Source organism: Electrophorus electricus, chromosome 10 (assembly GCF_013358815.1).
Source record: "Electrophorus electricus isolate fEleEle1 chromosome 10, fEleEle1.pri, whole genome shotgun sequence".
NCBI lineage: Eukaryota > Metazoa > Chordata > Actinopteri > Gymnotiformes > Gymnotidae > Electrophorus > Electrophorus electricus.
Window position 1 is genome coordinate 7,261,459 of NC_049544.1, and position 21,474 is coordinate 7,282,932.

At 37.1% G+C, this 21,474-nt stretch overlaps 2 protein-coding genes across 11 annotated transcripts; one reads left to right on the plus strand and one right to left on the minus strand.

Annotated features, from left to right (window-relative positions):
• The first annotated feature begins 1,646 nt into the window (after positions 1-1,646).
• On the plus strand, positions 1,647-13,108 carry cd27 (CD27 molecule). Of its 4 annotated transcripts, none has more exons than XM_035530994.1 (6): positions 1,647-1,710; positions 5,316-5,451; positions 6,065-6,193; positions 11,530-11,694; positions 11,992-12,108; positions 12,207-13,108. In XM_035530994.1, exons 1-6 carry the CDS (start codon positions 1,693-1,695, stop codon positions 12,323-12,325), a joined length of 684 nt encoding a protein of 227 aa, XP_035386887.1. In that variant the 5' UTR covers positions 1,647-1,692; the 3' UTR covers positions 12,326-13,108. The 4 variants fall into 4 exon arrangements, with proteins under 4 accessions (XP_035386887.1, XP_035386888.1, XP_035386889.1 ...); XM_035530995.1 differs by having other exon boundaries at positions 12,065-12,108; XM_035530996.1 differs by having other exon boundaries at positions 12,068-12,108.
• A 135-nt stretch (positions 13,109-13,243) lies between these two features.
• On the minus strand, positions 13,244-21,438 carry si:dkey-260g12.1. Of its 7 annotated transcripts, XM_027006736.2 has the most exons (10): positions 21,217-21,438; positions 20,772-20,968; positions 20,100-20,162; positions 19,636-19,672; positions 18,809-18,919; positions 17,899-18,087; positions 17,607-17,714; positions 17,419-17,450; positions 16,800-16,956; positions 13,244-16,381 (listed from the first exon to the last, which is right to left on the minus strand). In XM_027006736.2, exons 3-10 carry the CDS (start codon positions 20,160-20,162, stop codon positions 16,134-16,136), a joined length of 945 nt encoding a protein of 314 aa, XP_026862537.2. In that variant the 5' UTR covers positions 20,772-20,968; positions 21,217-21,438; the 3' UTR covers positions 13,244-16,133. The 7 variants fall into 7 exon arrangements, with proteins under 7 accessions (XP_026862537.2, XP_026862540.2, XP_026862538.2 ...); XM_027006739.2 differs by lacking the exon at positions 20,772-20,968 and having other exon boundaries at positions 19,636-19,669; XM_027006737.2 differs by lacking the exon at positions 20,772-20,968.
• Between the last annotated feature and the right edge of the window lie 36 nt (positions 21,439-21,474).

Consider the following 21,474-nt stretch of genomic DNA (forward strand, 5'->3'; position numbering starts at 1 on the left):
AGTGGGGAATTTCTTTTTTTATATATAAGGTTTGTGGTTATTCTAAAACAAATGACAACAGGCATCACTGACAGAGCCCTGCTAATGTTCAAGTAAGACTGAAATTTGATATTTGGACAGTGGAATCAGAGGCTACCATCTAGAGTTTTGTGCAGAAGTTAAGTCAAGACTATAGAAGGGTTTTAATAGATACTTGCATTAAAAGTACCGTATTACCTATTAGAATACAGTTACTATTAGGCTACTATTATTATCTGCATAGCTTGGCCTGTCTCTTAAAAATGAAACTGAAGCATTAATCAGTAAATAAAACAAAAGCCGTTTGCATTTTGTAGACACATATTAGACACATATTAGTCACACAACCTACAATTAGACTGATTATGGTAATCTAATTATGGTATTTGGTTGAGCAATGTTGGTTTTGTAGGTCACATTAGAGGACATTGTAGGCTTAGTTGTAGGTTTATATGACAAAAGCTGTATTCTGGCTTCAGGATTCATAAGAAAAAAAGACCAGTTTCAATAATATATATAATTCACTAATAAGCGGAGAGTATTGCTGCACATGTGGGAGTTCTTGTGAGCGCAGATATATGACCAAATAACTTCCTGAACCCAGAGGCCACATCCTGACACCTTGCACACTTCTTCATTTTTTCTACTTCCCCTGTAGCCTTAAATGTCTATGTGTTGATATGACACTGGGCTATAACATCTAGAAAGCCAGAAAGAATAGCTGATGTATAGTTAGAGACGTCTGTAGTGGGGCACAGTTTGAACACTACAGATCTTGTATTCATCTAACCTTGACTCAGCTCTAGGTCACTCACTCTTTACTGGATGTTCTGTTTCCTGTCCATGAGTGAATTTCATTCTGTTTTCCCCCCATGTTGTGGGGAGAAAAAAAAGAAGTAAGATGATTAAAGATGAAAAAGCTTTGAAGTCAAACAAGCTAACAGACATGTTGTGAAATTAACAGCTCTGTAATGTTAGTTTTTATATGTAGTGAACATAATATTATATTTAAAAAAAAACAAATAAGATCAAATAATATAAATAAATCATGTATAGAACATCTCATTGGAGGGCATTCAATTTAATGAAAATCAGGTACCAATGGCCTGGATGCCTCTGTCAATTTGTTCCAGACCTGAAATCAAAGTCAAAAGTCAAATTCAAAGTCAAATTTATTAATATAGCATGTTTTACAACAGCTGTTGTCACAAAGCAGCTTTACATATATCAGAGTCCAAGCCCCCAGTTAGCAAGCCAAGGGTGACAGTAGCAAGAAAAATTCCCTAGGGCATGAGAAGGAATCCTTGAGAGGAACCAAGACTCGAAGGGTGGGGGGAATCCTCCTCTGGCCAATAACAGACACAGTAGTAGTAAGAGAAAAGAATAATAATACAAATAAAAATAAAAAAATAGCGATGGTCTCTTCTGGTTTTAAGTCCTAGTCTGGGTTTGATAGTGTGTGTCTGACACCCATCTTGCCCTTGACAGATGTTCTCATGGAGAGGAGAAGTAGTTGGTTGGGGTGGTGGTGTGGTGGTCTACAGCAGGCGGACAGAAGGGGAGCATCAGGGGGTACTGGGAGGAGCCATAGCAGATGAGATGAGTTGAAGCTCAGTAACAACAAGACATCGGGACTATGTGTACTTCAGCAGAAAGAGAGAGAGAGAGAAGAGTATGAAGCCAAGTACAAAGGTATGTAAATTAGGGAACTATAATGTGCAAAGATGGACTCTGGCACATCTAGCTATGGCAGCACAGCTAAAAGGATTAAGCCAGAAGGAAACACAGATATGAGTGCTCTCTGGAACATCATCTCTCAGTCAACAAACTTGAATGACAACCCTTTACCTAAGATGGGAAGTATTTAATTAAATGCCTTACTATTCAACCTAGCCTTAAATATTGAGACTGTATCTTTCTGCAACATTTATAGGAAGGTTATTCCATATTGAGGGAGGTTTATAAAAAAAAGGCTTTGCCCGCTGCAGTAGATTTTCTTATTCTTGGTACTAGAAAAAAGACTGCACCTATTGATCTAAGCAGACATGGCAGGTCATTATGCACTAGTAGTTCACTAAGGTACTGTGGGTCAAGACCGTTCAATACTTTATAGGTCATTAGAAGTATTTTATAATCAATAAGAAATTTTACTGGTAGCCAGTGCAATTGAGCTAAGATAGGAATAATATGATCAAACTCTCTAGTTCTAGTAAGAACTCTGGCTGCTGCATTTTGAACTAGCGGGAGCTTTCATAGGCACTTAGTAGTACAGCCAAATAGTAAGGTATTACAGTAGTCCAGTCTTGAAATGCTATATACATGGACAAGCTTTTCTGTGAAGATAATATGTTCCTAATCTTTGTAATGGTCCTGAGGTGGAGAACAGCAGCTCTAGAAATACTATTTACATGAACTTTGAATGAGAAACTGGTGTCCATAATTACTCCAAGATCTTTACCTGTTAAAGACCATCAATGTTTATTACGTAATCTTGGCTGTCTGTGCACTAAACAGAAGCACTTCTATTTTGTCAGGATTAAGTGAAAGAAACATCCAGTGTCATCCAGTGTCCTTTACACATTCCTATATAATACTAAGATGATATTTGTTCTCTGGTTTGGTTGAGACATATAACTAAGTATCATTAGCATAGCAGTGTAAACTAGCATAGTGTTTATGTATAATATCACCTAGAGATAGCATATATAAAGAGTAAAGCAGGGGCCTTAGAACAGATCCTTCTGGGACACCATAGTTAACCTTGTTGTATGCTGAAATGTCTCCATTTATGTTGAAAACTCATAACAATAAGCTAAATAAGATTTAAACCAAGGAAGGGCTGTTCCCCTAATCTCAACAATTTTCAAGTCTATCTTGTAAATAGGAATTTTGGATTATTTTTGTTATTTTGTATTAAGGTTGAGAGATAGGTTGTTAGAGCAGTAAGAAGTGTCTTTCTATACTTGAGAAGACTCTCTTTCCATGTGATCTGAAAGGCGATAAGTTTGGTGGGGCGTCATTTATCTTTCAAGTGTTCCTTTTTAAATTGCAAATGTGACCATTATACCAAGGTACTAATTTTTTGTTCCTAATTCTTTTATTCTTAAGTGTACATATAGCCTGTAATAGCAAAATTATAAAGTTTAAACTACAACTTTTATGACAATTAAAACCAAATAACAAAATAGGTGAAAGAAAAAAATGTCAACCTGGTAATCGTTAATGCAAGCAAGGCACAGAGAACCAATTACTTTTTTTTACTCATTGTAGAGGTTATATACTTAAAATATACAAACTACAAACTCTAAGTTGCCAGTTTATGTACACCTTCTCCACACCTGTACCTATAGACAACCAGTCCTTTTTTATGGACTTAGAAGTGTCACTTCTGACTCTGCAAGCTGGTGTACCCAGACATAGAAATAAAAGACAACTGCACAGAGAAGAACAACAGAACTTTATTATAAATGGCCCACTGCCATGGCTGGGGTGTGGTTTCAGAATTGGCTTTGTAAAGGAGGACCTCTAATTCAAAACCCTACATACATAAATATAAATATAAAAAGCTTAAAATATAAATCTAAACACACCTATACCTGAAACCAGGTGACACAGAAAAGCCAGTAAAGAATGTACGGCAGTCTGTTAGGTACAACAATGGAGTAGGTGTGTCTCTTGCAATTATCTCGGTGCATATTTAAAATATACTTAAAGCTGGGTGTTGCAGCTCATAACACATTTGAAAATACATAAGTGATCTGGAAGCCATTCAAGTATATCGTGAATCTGACAACACTTTACATTTCACAGCTCAGTGGTTAAGGTACTGAACTAGTAATCGGAAGGTTACTGGTTCAAGCCCCACCACTACCAAGTTGCCACTGTTGGGCCTCTAAGCAAGACCCCTAACCCTCAATTGGTAGTCAGTCATAATTGTAAGTTGTGTTGGATAAGAGTGTCTGGTAAATGTAAACATACATGAGGGGTCTTTTCTGTGGTCCATGTTCTGTGAACTATAAGCAAATGTGTCTGATAAAGTTTACTATGCTTTGTAGAAAGAGCAGATGTCTAGGAGGACACTGTTGCATGCACAGGTAACCTCAATAGACCTGTAATTTACAGTTGATGGCTAGTCACACTTGAAATGAGTGGGCTCTTTGAAATGCTAGCATGAGATCATTTTTCTTACTCATTACAAGAAGCCTCTATTATATAGACTTTTCTAAGAGAGACATATATATATATATATATATATATATATATATATATATAAAACAGAAATAGTTGAGAGAGAGCCCGCAAGTCAAAGCAAAGGGGGAGATTGTTTTGGAATAAAAGTTAAAAGCTTCAAAAATGCTAATGGAAAGACTGAAGGAGGAGGAAGGCTGAAGGCTGTTGACAGAGCTTGGTGGTCTTAGCTTCTAGTGCTGTTCGGGTTTTTATATGAGTCATCTTGACATTTTCTGATTTACGGACACTTTCTTGAACATTCACTCAGAAGCTTCTAGGGGTCCGACTCACTAACATCTCTTTTTCTCTCTCATGGTAAGACTCTGGACTGGGGGGTTGCAATATTGGACTTACTGTAGTTGTTAGATAGGTTGTAACTGTGGACATACAATATGCTGTAAGAACTGTATTACCAATGTGAGCTAAATGTATTTTCAGGTTAGTAGGTTCAGTTAGTTAGTTCAGGTTGGTAAGTAAATTAGGAAGTGTTTCTGCCATTCTAATCAATAATGTCTATTCTATCAGCATAAACTTTGGCTTCAGCATATCTTTTTCTGTGCATGTGGGTCAGTGACTGAACTTGATATGCTAAATTCATGGTAGCCCTTTCCCACACAATTCTTTATGTCAGTGTTATGTAATCCTGTTATACAAATGCAGTCTTCAATTTTTTTTAATCACTTGTTTATGAAAATAGATGGGTGTTAATGTTATCAAAAATGGAGGGCTGATGATCTGCAACTGGGCTTAAAAAAAAAAAAAAAAGTTTAATTTCTGGGATCCTTGTACAATTATACAATTTTTGTACCAGTTTGCTATTCCAAGGGAACATCAAATGTGGCAATCATTCATTAATGCCTAAACCAATTCATACACTCAAATGTATAGTTCTGAGGCTTTGACAGCATTCTTCCATTCTTCAATATAGGGTTTCCAACCATTTTTCTGTAAGTTATGGTATGGCAAAATAACTGTTGCAAACTAGTGCATCATGCTGCTGAAGTGTAGTGTTACATTTGTTTTGAAGGAAAGGCCATTTGGACAAACATTCATATCTGTTCCAACAGATGGTGTTCTTGTGGTATGGTCTCCTTCTGTCGACACACCTCCTCTCCTTTGTTCAGTCACTGGAGTGTGATCAGGACAGACAGTACAAATGGCCTAAGGAGAAGTCCATCAAGTGCTGTGACAAGTGCAAACCCGGTAAACCAAAGTTTATTTTCTCATATGACTATCATATGACTATCATCATACATGTAAGATTAGGATTAGGATTAGAATTTCATTACAGATACAAAAATAAACACAGTAATTACTCTATTCTTATACCTGGGAAAACAGAGGTAAGAAAAGTGGAATATGACATAAACAAACGAAAACAAGCTGTTACAAAGGAAAAGCAAATGTATTCTCTATAGTCAGTGTGTTTTTACATCTGAAAGCAACACATTCCTGCATATGAATGATGCATTTCTAAAGTTAACATATGGACTTTAAATAAATAAAAATTAAAAATAAGTAAATAACTGAATAAAAAATAATAGAACACCTCTTCAGAACAAATCTTCAGGACAACTTTAGATCAAGATATCGGTAATCTCTTATTAACTAAATTTGACTCACCAAAATAAAAAAATGTCATTCTTGAAAATTATGACTTGGTACCATAACTGTAACTGCTTACAGATGAGTCACAAACTATTACTAATACTGTTATGGACACATCATTACTAATGTCTCACACCACAGTGAGATTCTGACATCACCATTACAATCATCCAGCATATTTACATTACCTGTGTGTGTCTGTGTCTAGGACAATATATGACGGATAGATGTAATGAAGGTTCTACGACAATGTGTAAACAATGTCCAGATGAATCCTATATTGACTTCTACAATAATGAATTGCGATGCAAGAGCTGCACTCAGTGCCCTGAGAAACGTAAGTCTTTTACATGTGTGTTTTTGACATTTTGCTACTCATATCAGTCAACCTAAGCATATGAGAAGTCATAAAGGTTAAATGTTAATCAAGAAATGACACTGAAATATGGTGGGGGGATCACCTATACCACAGACCTTGGTGGGTTTTCAATAGTAATGGGGGTCTCAGGCGCACACTGAAAACAATGACTCATAAAGATAACAAGGAATGAAGAGTATAGTCTTACAAAAAGACTGAGCAGAGGGAAAGGTTCCATTCACAATGTATGGAAATTAACGATGCTAACTGCCACCATGTAGGGATAGTTTGCTCAAAAATCAAAGCGGGCAGTTTTTTAAAACTTGACAGGCATTCAATGTAACCTTGAGTGTAGATGCTTCAGATAGTTCTGCTTCACTTGTCTTGTATATCAAAATATAAGAATTTGCTCCCACTGTAAACAGTAATTAAGATAAATATAATAATTTGCCTGCAATGCCTTTTTGAGTCTATTCAGTGTTATGATCAACTGTTACATAGACAAAGATTAACATGAAAGAGCTCATTAAACTAGTACACATTTCAAAAGAATAGTGAATTACAGTTTAGCACTACACAGGAAACTGACAGGAACATTTTCATTGCATGTCTTGTCAAGATCCTCTGGCAAGCTGAGCCTAATGACTGACTGATTAACAGAGAGCCACAAATAAACGGAAACGTATCAGAGTTCACTTACGTGTGTGAGTGCTATTAATTATTGTATATTTTATGTTGAAAATTATTAATGTTTTGTTCAGAACAATTGTCCAACCAGATGGAAAACCAATTTAGCTTTGTAACAATCCAGACCGAGAGGCAAGATACATGTGTGTAGTCATTATACTTATTAACCATATAACAAGTGCATCCAAAAAACAAAAACAAAAAAACAACAACAACAACCCACAGCATAAAGAGATCAAGGTATCTGGCAAAAGACAATAGAGAGTTTAGGTCAGTAACTTGGCATGGGCACCAGAAACTTTGAACTGAGGTTCTAGTCAGCATAAAAAGGGCACACAGTTCATGAAAAATGGCTAGTCTTTGTGTATTCTGTTAAGTAGTTGAATTTAAATGCACTCTAATCATACTGTGAGCCATTGAGATGGCAATGATCTAAGAAATAAAAAAATGCTATGCTGCTTGTACAAGGAACATATAACTTTAGTAATGCCTTTGTAAAGTCCATCAAGGGCATTATTAGCCAATGTACAGAAATGACATCCATTTTAATTGCAATAGCAGTCCACTATTGTTATTCTGTTTGATTTATGTTATACATAAGCTGAACCAAGCTCGTTGTTTACCTATGTTGTATCTTACCACTGAAATGCCTTGTATTTGTATGTACATTCCCATGCTATTTTAGAAAACACTTAAAGATGTATTAAAGATGATAAGTTAAAGATTATGAAGTGGACTATGAGGGTTTTACAGCAAGGAATGTACAGGAAAGGCCCTACCCACAACTGAGGCTGAGGCAGAATGCCCTAATATATGTGAGGCAGCATCCATCCCAACACTTGTTTACCCTAATGTCGTGGGATGCTGCAGGATAAGAGAAAGCAGTGATGTTTTCCTTGAATAACCCTTTTCCTGTCGAAAGAGTCAACTCCCAGGTCCTGATTTACATGAGGAAATCAGACTGATTCCAATTGAGAGTTTCAATTTTCTTTGGTCCAAACAGGCCTTCCATGTAATGCAACTCAAAGCACTTCACTCTAAGAGCTAATTGATGTAGCATAAAACCTGAAAGCAGGTATTAGTACATGCAATAGCCCAGTCTCTATTCATTCCACTTCCTCACCTACTGCAGTTAAATCTACTCCCAGACCCCTTTTATACTATGCCAGTGGACTTAACAGCACGAAATAGAAAATCAGCCATAGAAATGTCCTGATCCTCCATCTGAGCATGAAGAAGAGCTCAAAAGGGGAATGTAAGGTCTAAGGTCTGAGCTACTACTAGCCAACCACATGGTTACAAATTTTCTAGTAACTTTCCTCTTTAGCCCTCCTCCACCACTGAAATGGCATAATCAATTTATGCTTCTATTCCTCAGTCACACTCATTCAGCACAACTGATCCTCAGCAGCTATTATTATACTATGTAAATGCTATGCCTTCATGGAACAGGACATTTACATAGCCTCCTACACACCAGGTGCCAGCCCCCACCAAAACTGTGTAGCAAACTTGTTCCCCAGTAGCTTTTAAAGTGGTGATAGGTATTTTTTAGCTCTTTCAATCTGTGAACTTTAATGTCTTTAATGTCAAAATAAGTTTAACATAACCTTAAACATGCCAATTTTGCCCATCACAATAATAGCTCTTGAGATTGTATCATTCCAATGACACTGATTTTTTAGCCCTTGCAATAAAAAGCCATATATCAGCAATTTCTCCTTTTTGTGTAATCAGTATTTTAGTTTTTGATTTTGTAACTTTTCTATCAAAATTACATTAAAATTCTAAATATGCTTTATTTGTGTCACGTAACGCTCGCCTCAGAGAGTCACGTGGTTTGGCCCGCCTCGTGCAGTGGGAGGATTTTTTTTGTTCGTAACCACACCTGCACACACCTGTAATGTGTTAGTCTTTGTGTATTTAAACTCTTGTCATTGTATGCTGTGTTATTGGTCATTGTTGGTGTAGAGTGATGATGTGTTCATGTTCATGTTCATGTTATATGTGAGTACCGTAACGTTTTGTGTAATAAATGTTCGTCCAAGTCGAGAGAGTCTGTGAGTCCTGCTCCACGCCCTTTGGTACTCGGGCAGCTCCGTTACAATTTGGACTTATCTTACTTCCTTCATGTGGGCATTTAAAAATAAAACTTGCAATTATGTTTTATATTATTGTTTTTATTTTGAAGAATGTGGAAAAACAGTAAATGGACATGTATGGTTTTTCATGCAAGGGCTAAAATATTAGTGGAAGATTTGAGGCCAAATTGATAGCAGATGCTTATATAAAGTTCATCAACCCCATATGCATTTAGCAGCCTTCCATTAAAATTTTGAACTGCCACATCAACTTACAAAAGACCTTGAGACCTGAAGGAGATACTGAGTTGAAATTTAGGTCACATGGCACTTGGCTGCTGAACACAGTCCTTCCAGAACATAGATTTGAGTTCTGCCATCACATATTCTGTCAAGTTTGGACCAGATATCAGACTGTCTCACTGATAACAGGCAGACATCAGTGAGAGAAGCTAAGGACAAGCAGAATTAAAGGACCAGAAATTATCGAAGTGGACATACTGTGACTGTTCTCCATGGAACTGAACAGTCTTCAGATGCCCCCACCCTGTCACCCAGTGGAGAGAAGCCTTTGTGGCCCTTGCAGTTGACCTGCAGCAGCAGCTTGCCCACCATACACTCATGTTTCACCTCAACTCTCTAGCTGCCCCACACTTTAGTGGACTATGGGAGAGAGAGATGTATGCTTAAATCTGCACTCTACACCACTGTGAGTGCACAACCAGTACCTGATAAGATCCTTCTATCAGTTCTCCTCAATGTGGAGGCTTTCCTGAATTCACAGCCTTTGGGTTATGACTCATCTTATTGCAGACTTTGATACAATGATGCTGAACAGCCTGCTCATGGGGTACTACAAATGGTGTACCCCGTAACCAAGTTGTTGAGTCACAGAAGCTGGAGGCAATTACAGGACCTATCAAATCAGTTCTGATCCAGTTTGATCCACAACTATTTTCCCAAGCTACAGACCAGACAAAAGTGGCAATCCGACATCTGGTGTGAAAGACAATGCAGTTGTCATGATGGTGGATCACTGCTAATTTGGCCACTGATGTCCATCAGACATGTCAACAAGATACGCCACAGAGTGGATGGTTGCATCAGATCACCTCATGCAGACATTAAGGGCAGATGTACATATGTCTAGGATAGCCACCATGCCTAACAGCCCAGCCAAGAAAAATTATGTCCACACTACATTAGAATGAGTTGCTTTTTTATTGTGAGCAAATGTGCACTATAACTATGCTGGCTTCATATGAGAGCACTATTAGCCAATGTGCAGAAAATACAGCCATTATAATTACATTAGTTGTCCAGTATTCAGTTATACTGTTTGATTTATTTAACACATAAGCTTAAATGAGGTCATTGTTTAAGTATATTGTATCTTATCACTCAAATTAAGATTAACATGAAAGTACATACAGTATTTGTATGTACCACCCTATGCTATTTGAGACTACACTTGTTACATCAAGACATCGTTGCCTTTGTTATCCTGATAGACACACAAGATTGTTTACTGTAAGGAGGGCTAAGTTTTACTTCACAAGAATTTTAAGAAGAAATGGAGACTTGATGTTGAATTATTAAAAAATCCTAATAAAAACATCTAATAATGTATAATCTGAACTACCCAGTGGCTACAAACAGTGCTAAAATGCTGAATGTCATAGTTTTCATTTTAACCAAAGAGAAACATTGTGATCAGTTAGCAATTATAAACAATCAAGTCATGGATTGTTCAAAAACATATCAATCTAAATTTGTTATTTTGTTTGTACATTATGTGGGATTCAGAGTCTAAGCCTGTAGGTGTTTTGTCCTCAGAAATGCTGATTTGAGAAGACCTTGTCAGGGCCCATGCAAATCTTTTACATAGCCTTGTGTACACCTCCATTCCCTTGGATACTCAAGGATGAGAGCACAAAGCAGACCAAAGAGGACAAAAGCAGTTGGCAACTACACAGGCATTTAGTTTAAGACACAGCAAAGAAATTAGCCTTACAGTAGCTCATTTACCACTGTAGCATCACACATGTAAACCCTAAGAACATAAATTGCATTTGGCAAGAAAATTCTAATTTTTTGTTCCCAACCATATTAGGTAGACTCTAAAGTATTTTTATCTCTGATTTCAAATCTGTTTTTAGAATTTTTCTATCACATATGGTTATTAAGTAAACACAGTGCCACAAATCACAAAACAAAAACAGATGCAGTCATCTACATAATAGGCTAGACATGTTATGAGTTATATAAATTATAAATTAAATTATATTTAATGCACTGTGTTTGATTTAAAGATAACATCTTGTATAGATTATCACTTTTTGACTTTTAAATTTTTGCGATTTAAAGATGTAGCCACTGATTTTTTAAACTACATGACATGAAGACATGAAAGCATGCCTTTAACGCATGTCAATAGACACACATCTTAAGATGTTTTGACCATGATACCCTCTCAAGATGTCTCCAGATGGGGGATGCCCATTTTTTATTTTTAATATTCCATTAAATTCCCTTTTGTGGTTGTAGATATGGTATATAAGGAGAATTGCACTAAAAAAGGTGATGCAAAATGTGGCTGTGAGAGTGGATATGAACTTGACGGTATGGAGTGCAAGAAAATCTTGACCACGCTAGCAACACCAAGCACTACTACCAAAACTACACAGCAACAAATACCATCACCCACCAGAGGTAAGCATCCACAAAAGTGAATACACATGTGCACACAAAATATTCTTACTCACAGTGACACCTAAACACGTGCAAAATTAAAACCATCAAAATGTAGGTTACATTACATCTTAGTTTTTCATTGCATTACATCTTACTACTTTCCACAGTTTATGTCCACTTCAGATAAACGTACCCTTAAACACACACATATACACATACACATACATACACACAGAACTAGAAGTATGCAATTTTGACTTATTCGTTCTCTTTTTCTCCCTTTTCTCCCACTCATTCTCGATCAACCTCTCACAGACAGTGTGTGGATCTCTCTGAGTCTGTGTTGTGCGTGTATGTGCATTCTGCTTACCTGTTTCATTCTCATCAGCAGACACACATCTGCATGTGGATGGATCATGCCGACATCAACTGGTCAGTGACACCCAATTTCAGTTTAAATGAGATAATCCATTTATAACTGTCAGTATTAAGCAATGCTATAATACCTGGTTTGCCTGGTTGCCCCATAGATTGCTTTTGGGCTCGCAAGAATAGTTCAACCGTGTCGAGCCAGTGCACAGAAGAGGAGGAAGTGCCGATGCCGGTCCAGGAGGCGTGTGGAAAGACACATTGGCAGGAAGAGGTCTAAGAGAGATGGAAGAGTGAGGAGAGAGGAAGGCAGGAGATTACACATGAAAGTGTGGATTGAGTATGGACTGTAAGACAGTCTCATATAGAACCTGAAGCGCAGAGAGAGACACGCTGAGTCTGCACTGAGACTGTGAGGCTGAAGAGACGATGCAGTTGTTTCTTGATTCACTGAATTTGATTGCATACGCACACATACAGTTATATTCACTGGATGGGCTTTCAAGGCCAACTGCTTGGAGTAATAATGAAACAACTTGAAACAGGTCATGATGAAAAATAGTTAATTTCAATTTTAATAGTTTTTGAAAAAGTAACAGCTGCCCTTATTTGTCTATTTAATTATTTGGTTTTACCAAATGTGACATCTTCAGGATGAGTACTTTAATACAGTCTGAATTACATGAACAACGTTTCTTGAGTGGATTTTCAGTAATTACACCTGAAGGACTTTTTTTGTGCTTTCTTTCCCCTTCCATTCCATTTTTTGGTAGGTGATGCTGATATTTAAACTGTATCCTTTGCATGGATGTTTTCTTTCTGATGCCTACCAAATCTACATGTTATTATGTAAAGGATGTAAATTCACCTTTAAAATTTTGTAATATTTGATTTTTCAGTTGGTAAATTTCACAATTTTAAATATTTGCTAACTACTGTAGTATAATTTAAAGTATACAAAATACAATAAAAAACAATGGGATAGGACAATGCCAAATTTGGATACATTACTGTTTTTAAGGCCTCTGCCCGGGGCACAAGGTAGTGGTAGCTTAGTGGTTAAGGTACTTGACTTGTAATTGAGAAGTTGCTGGTTCAACCACTACCAAGCTGCTACCGTTGGGCCCCTGAGCAAGGCCCTTAACCCTCAATTGCTCAAGTTGTACTCAATCATAATTGTAAGTTGCTTTAGATAAAAGTGTCAGGTAAATGTCCCTTGTTAGCAGTGGGCTTTGACCTCATTATGCTAGAATCCATCTCCCAGTACTGCAATAAATATGTTGTCTTCATTAGCATGCTAGTGGCCAGTTAGTCAAGAATCACAGATGTTCTAAAGTCATTTCTTCCACTTTGATGTGATACTATTTTAAATCCTTTTTATTTAGGATTTGATGTTGAGTGTAAGGAATATTTGACAGGAAAATCACATTTTGTGCTATGCATGAAATATTTGTAAAATTTGAAATATTTGATCTAGTATTCATATTCAGTACATGTTCAAAATTCCGTCAAAATAATGTAACAATTGTACATGTACATCACAGGCTATAGTGCACATGATACATTTATATTTATGTAGAGTTACTAAAACTGAAGTGTAATACACACACTTTCCAAAGAGACAGTCAGAGTGCCTTTATCCGTTGTGCAAGCAAAGACCTTCTGAAGCTACAGGGGGTGAAACCAGCTTGTTAGTAAATTAACATGTTAAAATCATAACATTTATTTTACAGAGTTCCAAGAGTGTAGAGTTCTTGCTCCTCAAGTTTCCTAAGTTCATTGCTACCATAGCAACAACAGGCAGTGTAAAAAGATATCCCATTAACGTAATGCCCATTAGCATTCAAATGCACACAGCAGACAACTCCTGCAGTGCTGCATGAGGATGGTTATTTTATTGGCTATATTAATAATAGACTAATCATAATTGTCTGTAGGAAATTAGTGGAGATCTTTGAAATAGGATGCTCTCATCATCATCAAGGAGGATTCTGAAGTGTTAAAGAATAATATTAGCCACTGTTTTATTGGTAAGATGATAAGTGAACACCAAAGGAGTCTTGTAGTCTTTGCAGTAGATTGTTTACAGGTCAGTGCATCCAATTGCTCAACAGGTAAAACATGAGGCAAAGGCATCACTTATGACTTCCTTAGGAAATTCACAAATATTTACACATTTCCATATTTATTTCATTTATAATAAAGATTTATAAACAATCTCCAACATTTGCCTCTGGATGGGGTTTCTTCAAGAATGTTCCTGTATTTGCCTCTACTCAGTCTCCCACTCATTTGTTACCAGTCTCCCTGTCCCTGCTGCTAAGAAGCACTCCCATAGCATGATGCTCCCACCATGTTCTACTCTTAGGATGGTATTAGCAAGGTTATGTGCAGTGCCTGTTTTGTTTTGTTTTTCTAGACTAGTGCTTACTATTCTGCTAAGAGTTCAATTTTCATCTTATTAGACCAGATCATCTTTTCCCCATGCTCCTTTACATGGTGTTTTGCAAACTCTAAGCTGTCTTAATTTACTCAACAATGGCCCATGTATGGTGTACTACAGTGATAATTGTCCATCCAGGACTTTTGGAGCTCTTTTAGAGTGAAATCATTGGGTTATTTCTTGCATCCCTGACCAAGTCCTTTCTTACTTAAATTACCAGTTTGGCCAGACAGCCAACTCTATGATGGTTCAAGTTTGTGCTAAGCTTTTTCCATTTAAAATGTATTGAGGCCACAGTGGAGTAGCCCTGGGAACAAAGCCTTAAAGGCTGAGATGTTATTTTATATCCTTGCCACAATTTGATCCAACAGCAGTTTCTTGGAATCCGTGACTTGGTTTTTGTCCTGCCAATGGATTGTAAATCCAAGCTGTGTGCCTTTCCAAATTATTTATCAATTCAAACAGTAACAGCTGAACTCCAGCTGAATTCTAAATGCAGGATGCACCTGACAACAATTTGCAATACTACCCCAAATGGTCTGAATACTTTTGAGAATAAGAGATTTCAGTTTTAGATTTTTAATTAATTTTTGAACCAATATATAAAAACATTTTCACTTTGGGTGAGTAAATGTTAACTGATTGTCATTTTACCACATTCATTCAAAATCAAATCCACAACACAATGTGTGCAAGGTTTCCAGAGAATCTCATGTCAGTACAGTGTAAATGTGTGTAAATAGTTAATGTTTTTAAAATAATTCTCAATTTTCAAATCTATTGTTTATGAATTTTGTACATCTGTATTAATTTCTTTGTGAAATATATTTGATTTTTATTATTTCCTATGACGTAAAGTTTTCTTATAACTTTTATTATTGAAAATAAAGTGTCATTAATTAAATACATATACATTTGTTGGACTCATGAATATATAGACTAGACAATTTACAAATAAGATAGGAAATTAAATTACACCTTATATGATAGTCTTTCATGAAATAATACTTGGATAATAAAGGGAGAAAGATATTAAAACGTAATATTTGTTGTGCAAAAAATGTATTGGCAAATATATGTAGAGCTAAAGACCAAAGACAGACTTATAAAAAACATCTAACGAGTTACAGTGGACCTCAGCGGAATTTACTGTGTCATTGCATGCACTGCATCAAAGAGCATCTCTAAGCATGCATGGAGGTTCTGTTCTGTAGGGTCATATGACTACAATTCAGGTGGAATAGGGGGCATGGTAGCATGGGACTTCAGATTCTTTAAAGGTAGAGTTGCCATGGAGGCTGAATGACAATGCAGCCTCTAAAGGCCTGGTTATACCAGACTGATTTTTCTTCATTAAAACTATTACATTTGATTGTTCCTCAGTTATACCTCACCGTTACTGATTACTGAACAGTTACTGATTCATGGTGCGCATTGACATAATCGAGGTGTAAACGTTCATGCCGGCCATGCAGCAGGCTGACATTATGAGTGCAAAACAATCTTTGCGTAGGTGTCTTCACTTCCCGGCCAGGCACAAGAGTATGGGGCAGGAAACCAAAATGTGGGGCCTGCGCCGTACTTGCAAAGCATGAAAGCGCCAGTAGCCGTGATCCCACAGTGAAAGAACTAGGGTTTCAGTCTATTACAGACCCTCTTCTTTGGACACGTGACACTCTTTGCCTTGCTCTTGAGAGGGGAAGGAAACATAGTCTCCATCCATACTCCTCTCCTCCTTGGAAAGGGGGAGTGGAGGAGAGGTAGGACAGTGCATCTCGCTCAGGTCTAAAGCCTGCTGCCCCAGGTCATCCTCTTCCTTATCACCTCCATTCTGCCCAAACTGATTGAGCAAACTGACAAACACAGTGCCCGCACCGTAGATGTGGAGAGGACCTGGGGGTGGAGTGAAAATAGGCTTAATGTCCCAGCATCATATGTTTTTCCCCATTAAAATAGTAACAGATAAAGCATACAAACGTGTGGAATTCAACTATCTGTGGAAAAAAGATAGCAGTAACTAATAATTGTACAAAACAATGCTTTTCAACCCAGCTCTTAGTGCCCATGATATGGCCCATATTTTTGCTCTATCCTGACTCCCATTAAATCTGCATGGGTTGTTTCCAGAGAGCACAAACACTGTCATACTGATAAATATGTAAGTGCTGGGTAAGACTGCTGAAAGAATGCTAGATTAAGAATGCTGAAAATTCTTAAAGGCTTGGTTCAGTTGTTTGAAGGTGAGTTAGTGCAAAAATGTGGTATGTCTGTTTTTCTGTCCGAGATGGTGCTGCAGTTGGTAGTGACATACCTAGATTTCCAGCAGGAGGTAGAGGCTGCTCTGTGCTTGATATATGATGAGTGGGGCAGTCTGATCTGCTGCTGTTGAATGTAGGTGAATTCATTTCCTGTGTATGGATCTCTTTGATTGTCTTGTTGATTTCAGAAGATGTAGTATTGTGGTCCTCCTGTAGGGAATCATGGGAATGTCACTTACGGATGTATTGTGATGAAGATCTAGTGTAAAATGTAATGCCTGTGCCATTGTCTATTTTAATATATATAATCCCCAAATGTAAAATTTGTGCAAATAACTAAGTGGTATACTAGTTAATGGTTGCTGGACACTTAAACACAGTCCTTTGTAATAATATTTATAATATTTATAAGATATTCAAGGAGCTGACAAGTGTGATCATAAATGTATATTTATGAAGGATGATTCTTTGTTTATGAAATGTCAATGATGAGAATTTTTCAGGGGTTGCTATCTCTTTAGCAAGGTGGAGGTTTGTGGATAAACAGCATGTACCAAGAAACATTATGTCTGGTTACTCCTTTTAACCAGCTATATAGATATTTTCAGGTCAGTTGATTGCATGGAGCTGTTTCTTTACACATATATCTATGAAGTAATTCTACATTCTTACCTTTGGATTACCAAGAGAGCATCGTTTTACCACTATGGCATTAAGGGGGAAAAAAAGGAATTAGTGAAACTATATAGTCAATCTATTATCACAGATAGTGATCTATTATCACAGATAGTGATATATTATCACAGATAGTGATCTATTATCACTCAAAAGAAAATGTGTGTGTGTTTGGGTATACATACATTGCTTGAGGCACTCTTTTTTTCTACGTCTGCAGAAAAGAAATGTGATGGTGATGGTGAGCAAAGTACTCAACAGCACTACAGCTATAACCCACAACACAGACATACCTGTTATAAAATACAGAGAGAGACAGCGGGTGTGAGATCACATGTTAAAACATTTCTGTAACTAATAACATTCTTTAAATCACCTAACTGTTTTTTTTTCCTGTGTGTGCAATACTATTTCAGTCCTATAAATCCAAGAAAGCATATAGTTTTCAAAGGAAAGTTATATGTGTAGTGTTCTGACCGTGAGGCTTTGGTATGGCAGATGTGCTGGGAGGGTGAGAGGGAGGGTGAGTCGTGGAGTTGGTCTTCGGCTCACACTTGAGGCACTGGCCTGAGTAATGGCTTTTACCATGGCAGACAAACCCAGTCATACAGTCACAAACCACATCAGATACATTGGTGCATGCCGTCACCACCTTCCTGTTCAACTCTAGCAAACACAACGAAACACATGCACACAAAGTACAAATATTGCAGTTAACACAATTTGAGTGGTCCTTAATAGATAATTAATAAACTCTCAACAGTGTCTAGTCATTAGTGGTGAGAGAGAAGAGAGTTTGAATACAAATCTCATTCAGATTTACTCACAAGTAGAACAAATCAAGGGTCAGACACCAGTGATCAGACCACAAAACAACCCAACTAAAACATTAACCTCAATTCAAAATCTAATCCTAATCTCCACCCAAGACCTAATCCTGACCCTAACCCTAACAAAAATCCAGTTACAGAATGCTGTCAACAGCATGTCTATAACATCTTGTTGAGTATGCCAAGAGGATATTCAGTGACTTCTAAGGTTAACATCTACACCAAAAACAAAAGTGAAAAATAACTTAATTCATTGGATAAACATTATGTGATAAATCTTATTTACAGAGTTAATTAAAGTCCTTTGATTATTCTACTGAATGCATTCAGATGCATCACTACTGCTACATCATTGATATGTAACAGAGTATGTTAAGTGTTTAAGATAAAAAGATCACTCAAAATAAAGTGACACCAATATTGCAGTTGTGTGTGCTGCAGCGTTTTCGAATGTTTACATAAACGTCACAAATTCATTCCTTTTAGGTAAGGGGCATTGGCATCTCTTACTGTTTTGCATCATGGCATTTATAAAGAGTTGAGGTTCAGTGTGGTACCTGGCCTGCAGTCCCTGAAACAGGAATGGCACGAGCGCTCTCTGTTATTTTTGCTAGTGAAGGAATCCTCAGGACACTCAGAACACTCATTGCAACGTAACATATATTTTCCTGGAGGGTTGGGGTGAGGGACAAAATTAAAATGTTTTCAGAAGTATAGCATAGGTACACTCATGCATATGAACACACACTTTACATGAGCAATTACTGCTGCTTAGTTATGATAGTATAAACAAACAGTTGTTAGTTCAGCTGGTATTATTAAACATGTCCATCTGTGTTAGTACATGATGGTACCCAAATTAGACACAGAATAAAACATGCACTCAAAAGCCATGTGTGGGGACATGTGGGTCTTAGGAGTGAGTGAGTGAGTTTGGCTGTGTGTGTGTGTGTGTGTGTGTGTGTGTGTGTGTGTGTGTGTGTGTGTGTGAGAGACAAGCTGTGCACGTTTATGCTGATTTTGGACTCTGACAAGAAGAAAAGAGCAAAACAGGACGTTACACGTAGACCGTTGCAGAGCAAGTGGTATTCTACAGAAGGAAGTGGTTTAGGTTTCTGTGTCAAGGCATAATATTTCCCATCAGAGAGACAGATGAGAGAGAGAAAGAGAGAAAGGAAGGAAGAGCCAAAGAGAAAAGAAAGAAAGACAGAAAAAGAGAGAAAGGTAGATATTCTTGATGTACACTTCTCATAAATTCTTGAAGTCAAAACCACATATTATTCCTGTAATAATACCACTATGCCTATGGAAGAGTGGCATAGACAAAGCAATCAGTAAAGGCACAGACAGTGAGAGAAAAGCATTGCCGCAGAGTTCCTCTCACCTGGTGGGCATTGCTTGCATTCATTGTCCCCTTTCTCCTTAGCACAATGGAGAACACACAAGTGCCACAGTTAGTTCAGTGAGTTAATCTGTTTTGGCAGAATTAGCTTGCATCTTTGTATGTGGTATTCATGTATGAGACATTCATTTAAATGCTTTAAGATGTAATCATAATAAACAGTAACAACCACAAGGTTGTTCCTTTAATTTGCAAAAGCAGCTGAGCAGTATATAAAGTGAAATACATTTTAGCCAGCATTTAAATTATAATAAATATCAGACATCTTAGAATATGTGAGAAGATAAGTCAATTCTGTGCAACAGAAGCTTTTTATATGCCCAAATTCTAAGTTTAGGCAGTTCATTTTATATCTTCTTAAAAGACATCCAGAGGTTGAACATTTCTGAGAAATACTGAAAACACTGGGAATAATACTGAGGAAAATAATAACAATAAACAATCACCAGAGGTAGACCGGAGATCAAACCACCCATCAGTATTACCATGACACAGGTCTTCAGTGACATCTACGATCAAAATTGTTACATGCATGAACTTGCTGACATTTTCACATTGTCTAAAGTCCAGTTTTCTGTCAGTCTAAAGAATGCTCCACCAGTGTCTGCATATGGTCACTGGCCACACAAAACAGAACAACATAGCCATGTTTGCAATGTTTGAATGCAAAAACTCTACTAGTAAAAGACAACATAGCACAGAAAAACACAAACAGAAAAAGAACTGATGCTGAATTTATAAAAATAAAAGCCTTTATCTAACCAAACCATTACATTGATAAATCAGTACTGTGAGACAAAAACAAAAGCAGAATGTCAGATACTAATGAATAAATGCAATCTAAGATTACTTAATTACTTTAGTTTGATGGTCATTAGTTGCATCTTCAAATGTTTTTGCTAAAGAAAGTAAAGGACATTATACTGTGTATAGGTTGATGACTTAGCAATACAGCTGAATGTACAATACAGCTGAATGTCTTTCTAAATTATTCCAAGAGTAATCTGGGTCCTACAAAAATGTTTCGCGTTTGAATCTGCTGTTTGAACTAAAAACAAAAAATAAATCAGTTAGAAAAAAGCAAAAACAATATAAACACCAATGAATAGATTTATTACCTTATAAACAGGGCAATCCAAAGCTCCTTCAGCTATTGTTTTTCCTGTTCTTTGAGTCTTGCACCCTCTCAGCACCACATTCACCTCTGCGTCACTTTCCTCACCTGCTCTTTCTTCCTGTCATTCTCCTCCCTCCACTCTCTCATTCTTTCTCTCTTTCTTGTTCTCACCATTTGTAAGCGCTTCAGCTGCTGGATCTGCCACAGAGAAATCTTGGCTACGTCATTACTTCCTACAGCTACTCTGCTAGTTGCTACTTGTCTGAACTAGGAAATCACAGGATAGTTTAATGGGCCATTTGGTTGTGTGTAAAATAGTGTGAAGTGTAAATTATCTACATAGCCAAGAAAAGCACATGCATACACATCTACATTTTAGAAACAAAAAGTACACATGCACACAAACATGCCCTTAACCTGATTCGAGGATCTTGAGAAACACACACCCTTCAGACACACCCCAAGGTTGTTACACACTCTCTCCAGTCTAGTGCTGTATTTCCACTTCAAGATGAACAACAGTCTAAGATAGAAAAGGTCAGATTAGCTCATCTAGCCAGTGAACTCAGACACATACTGTTTTTTCCAGTAGTACCTTGCGTGTGCGTGTTTTGAAGAAAGAAAAAGAGAGAATGAGAAAAAGTGAGAGAAAAAAAGTCACAAAAGGAATCAAAAATAAAGACAGAATGAATCAAACTCCATGA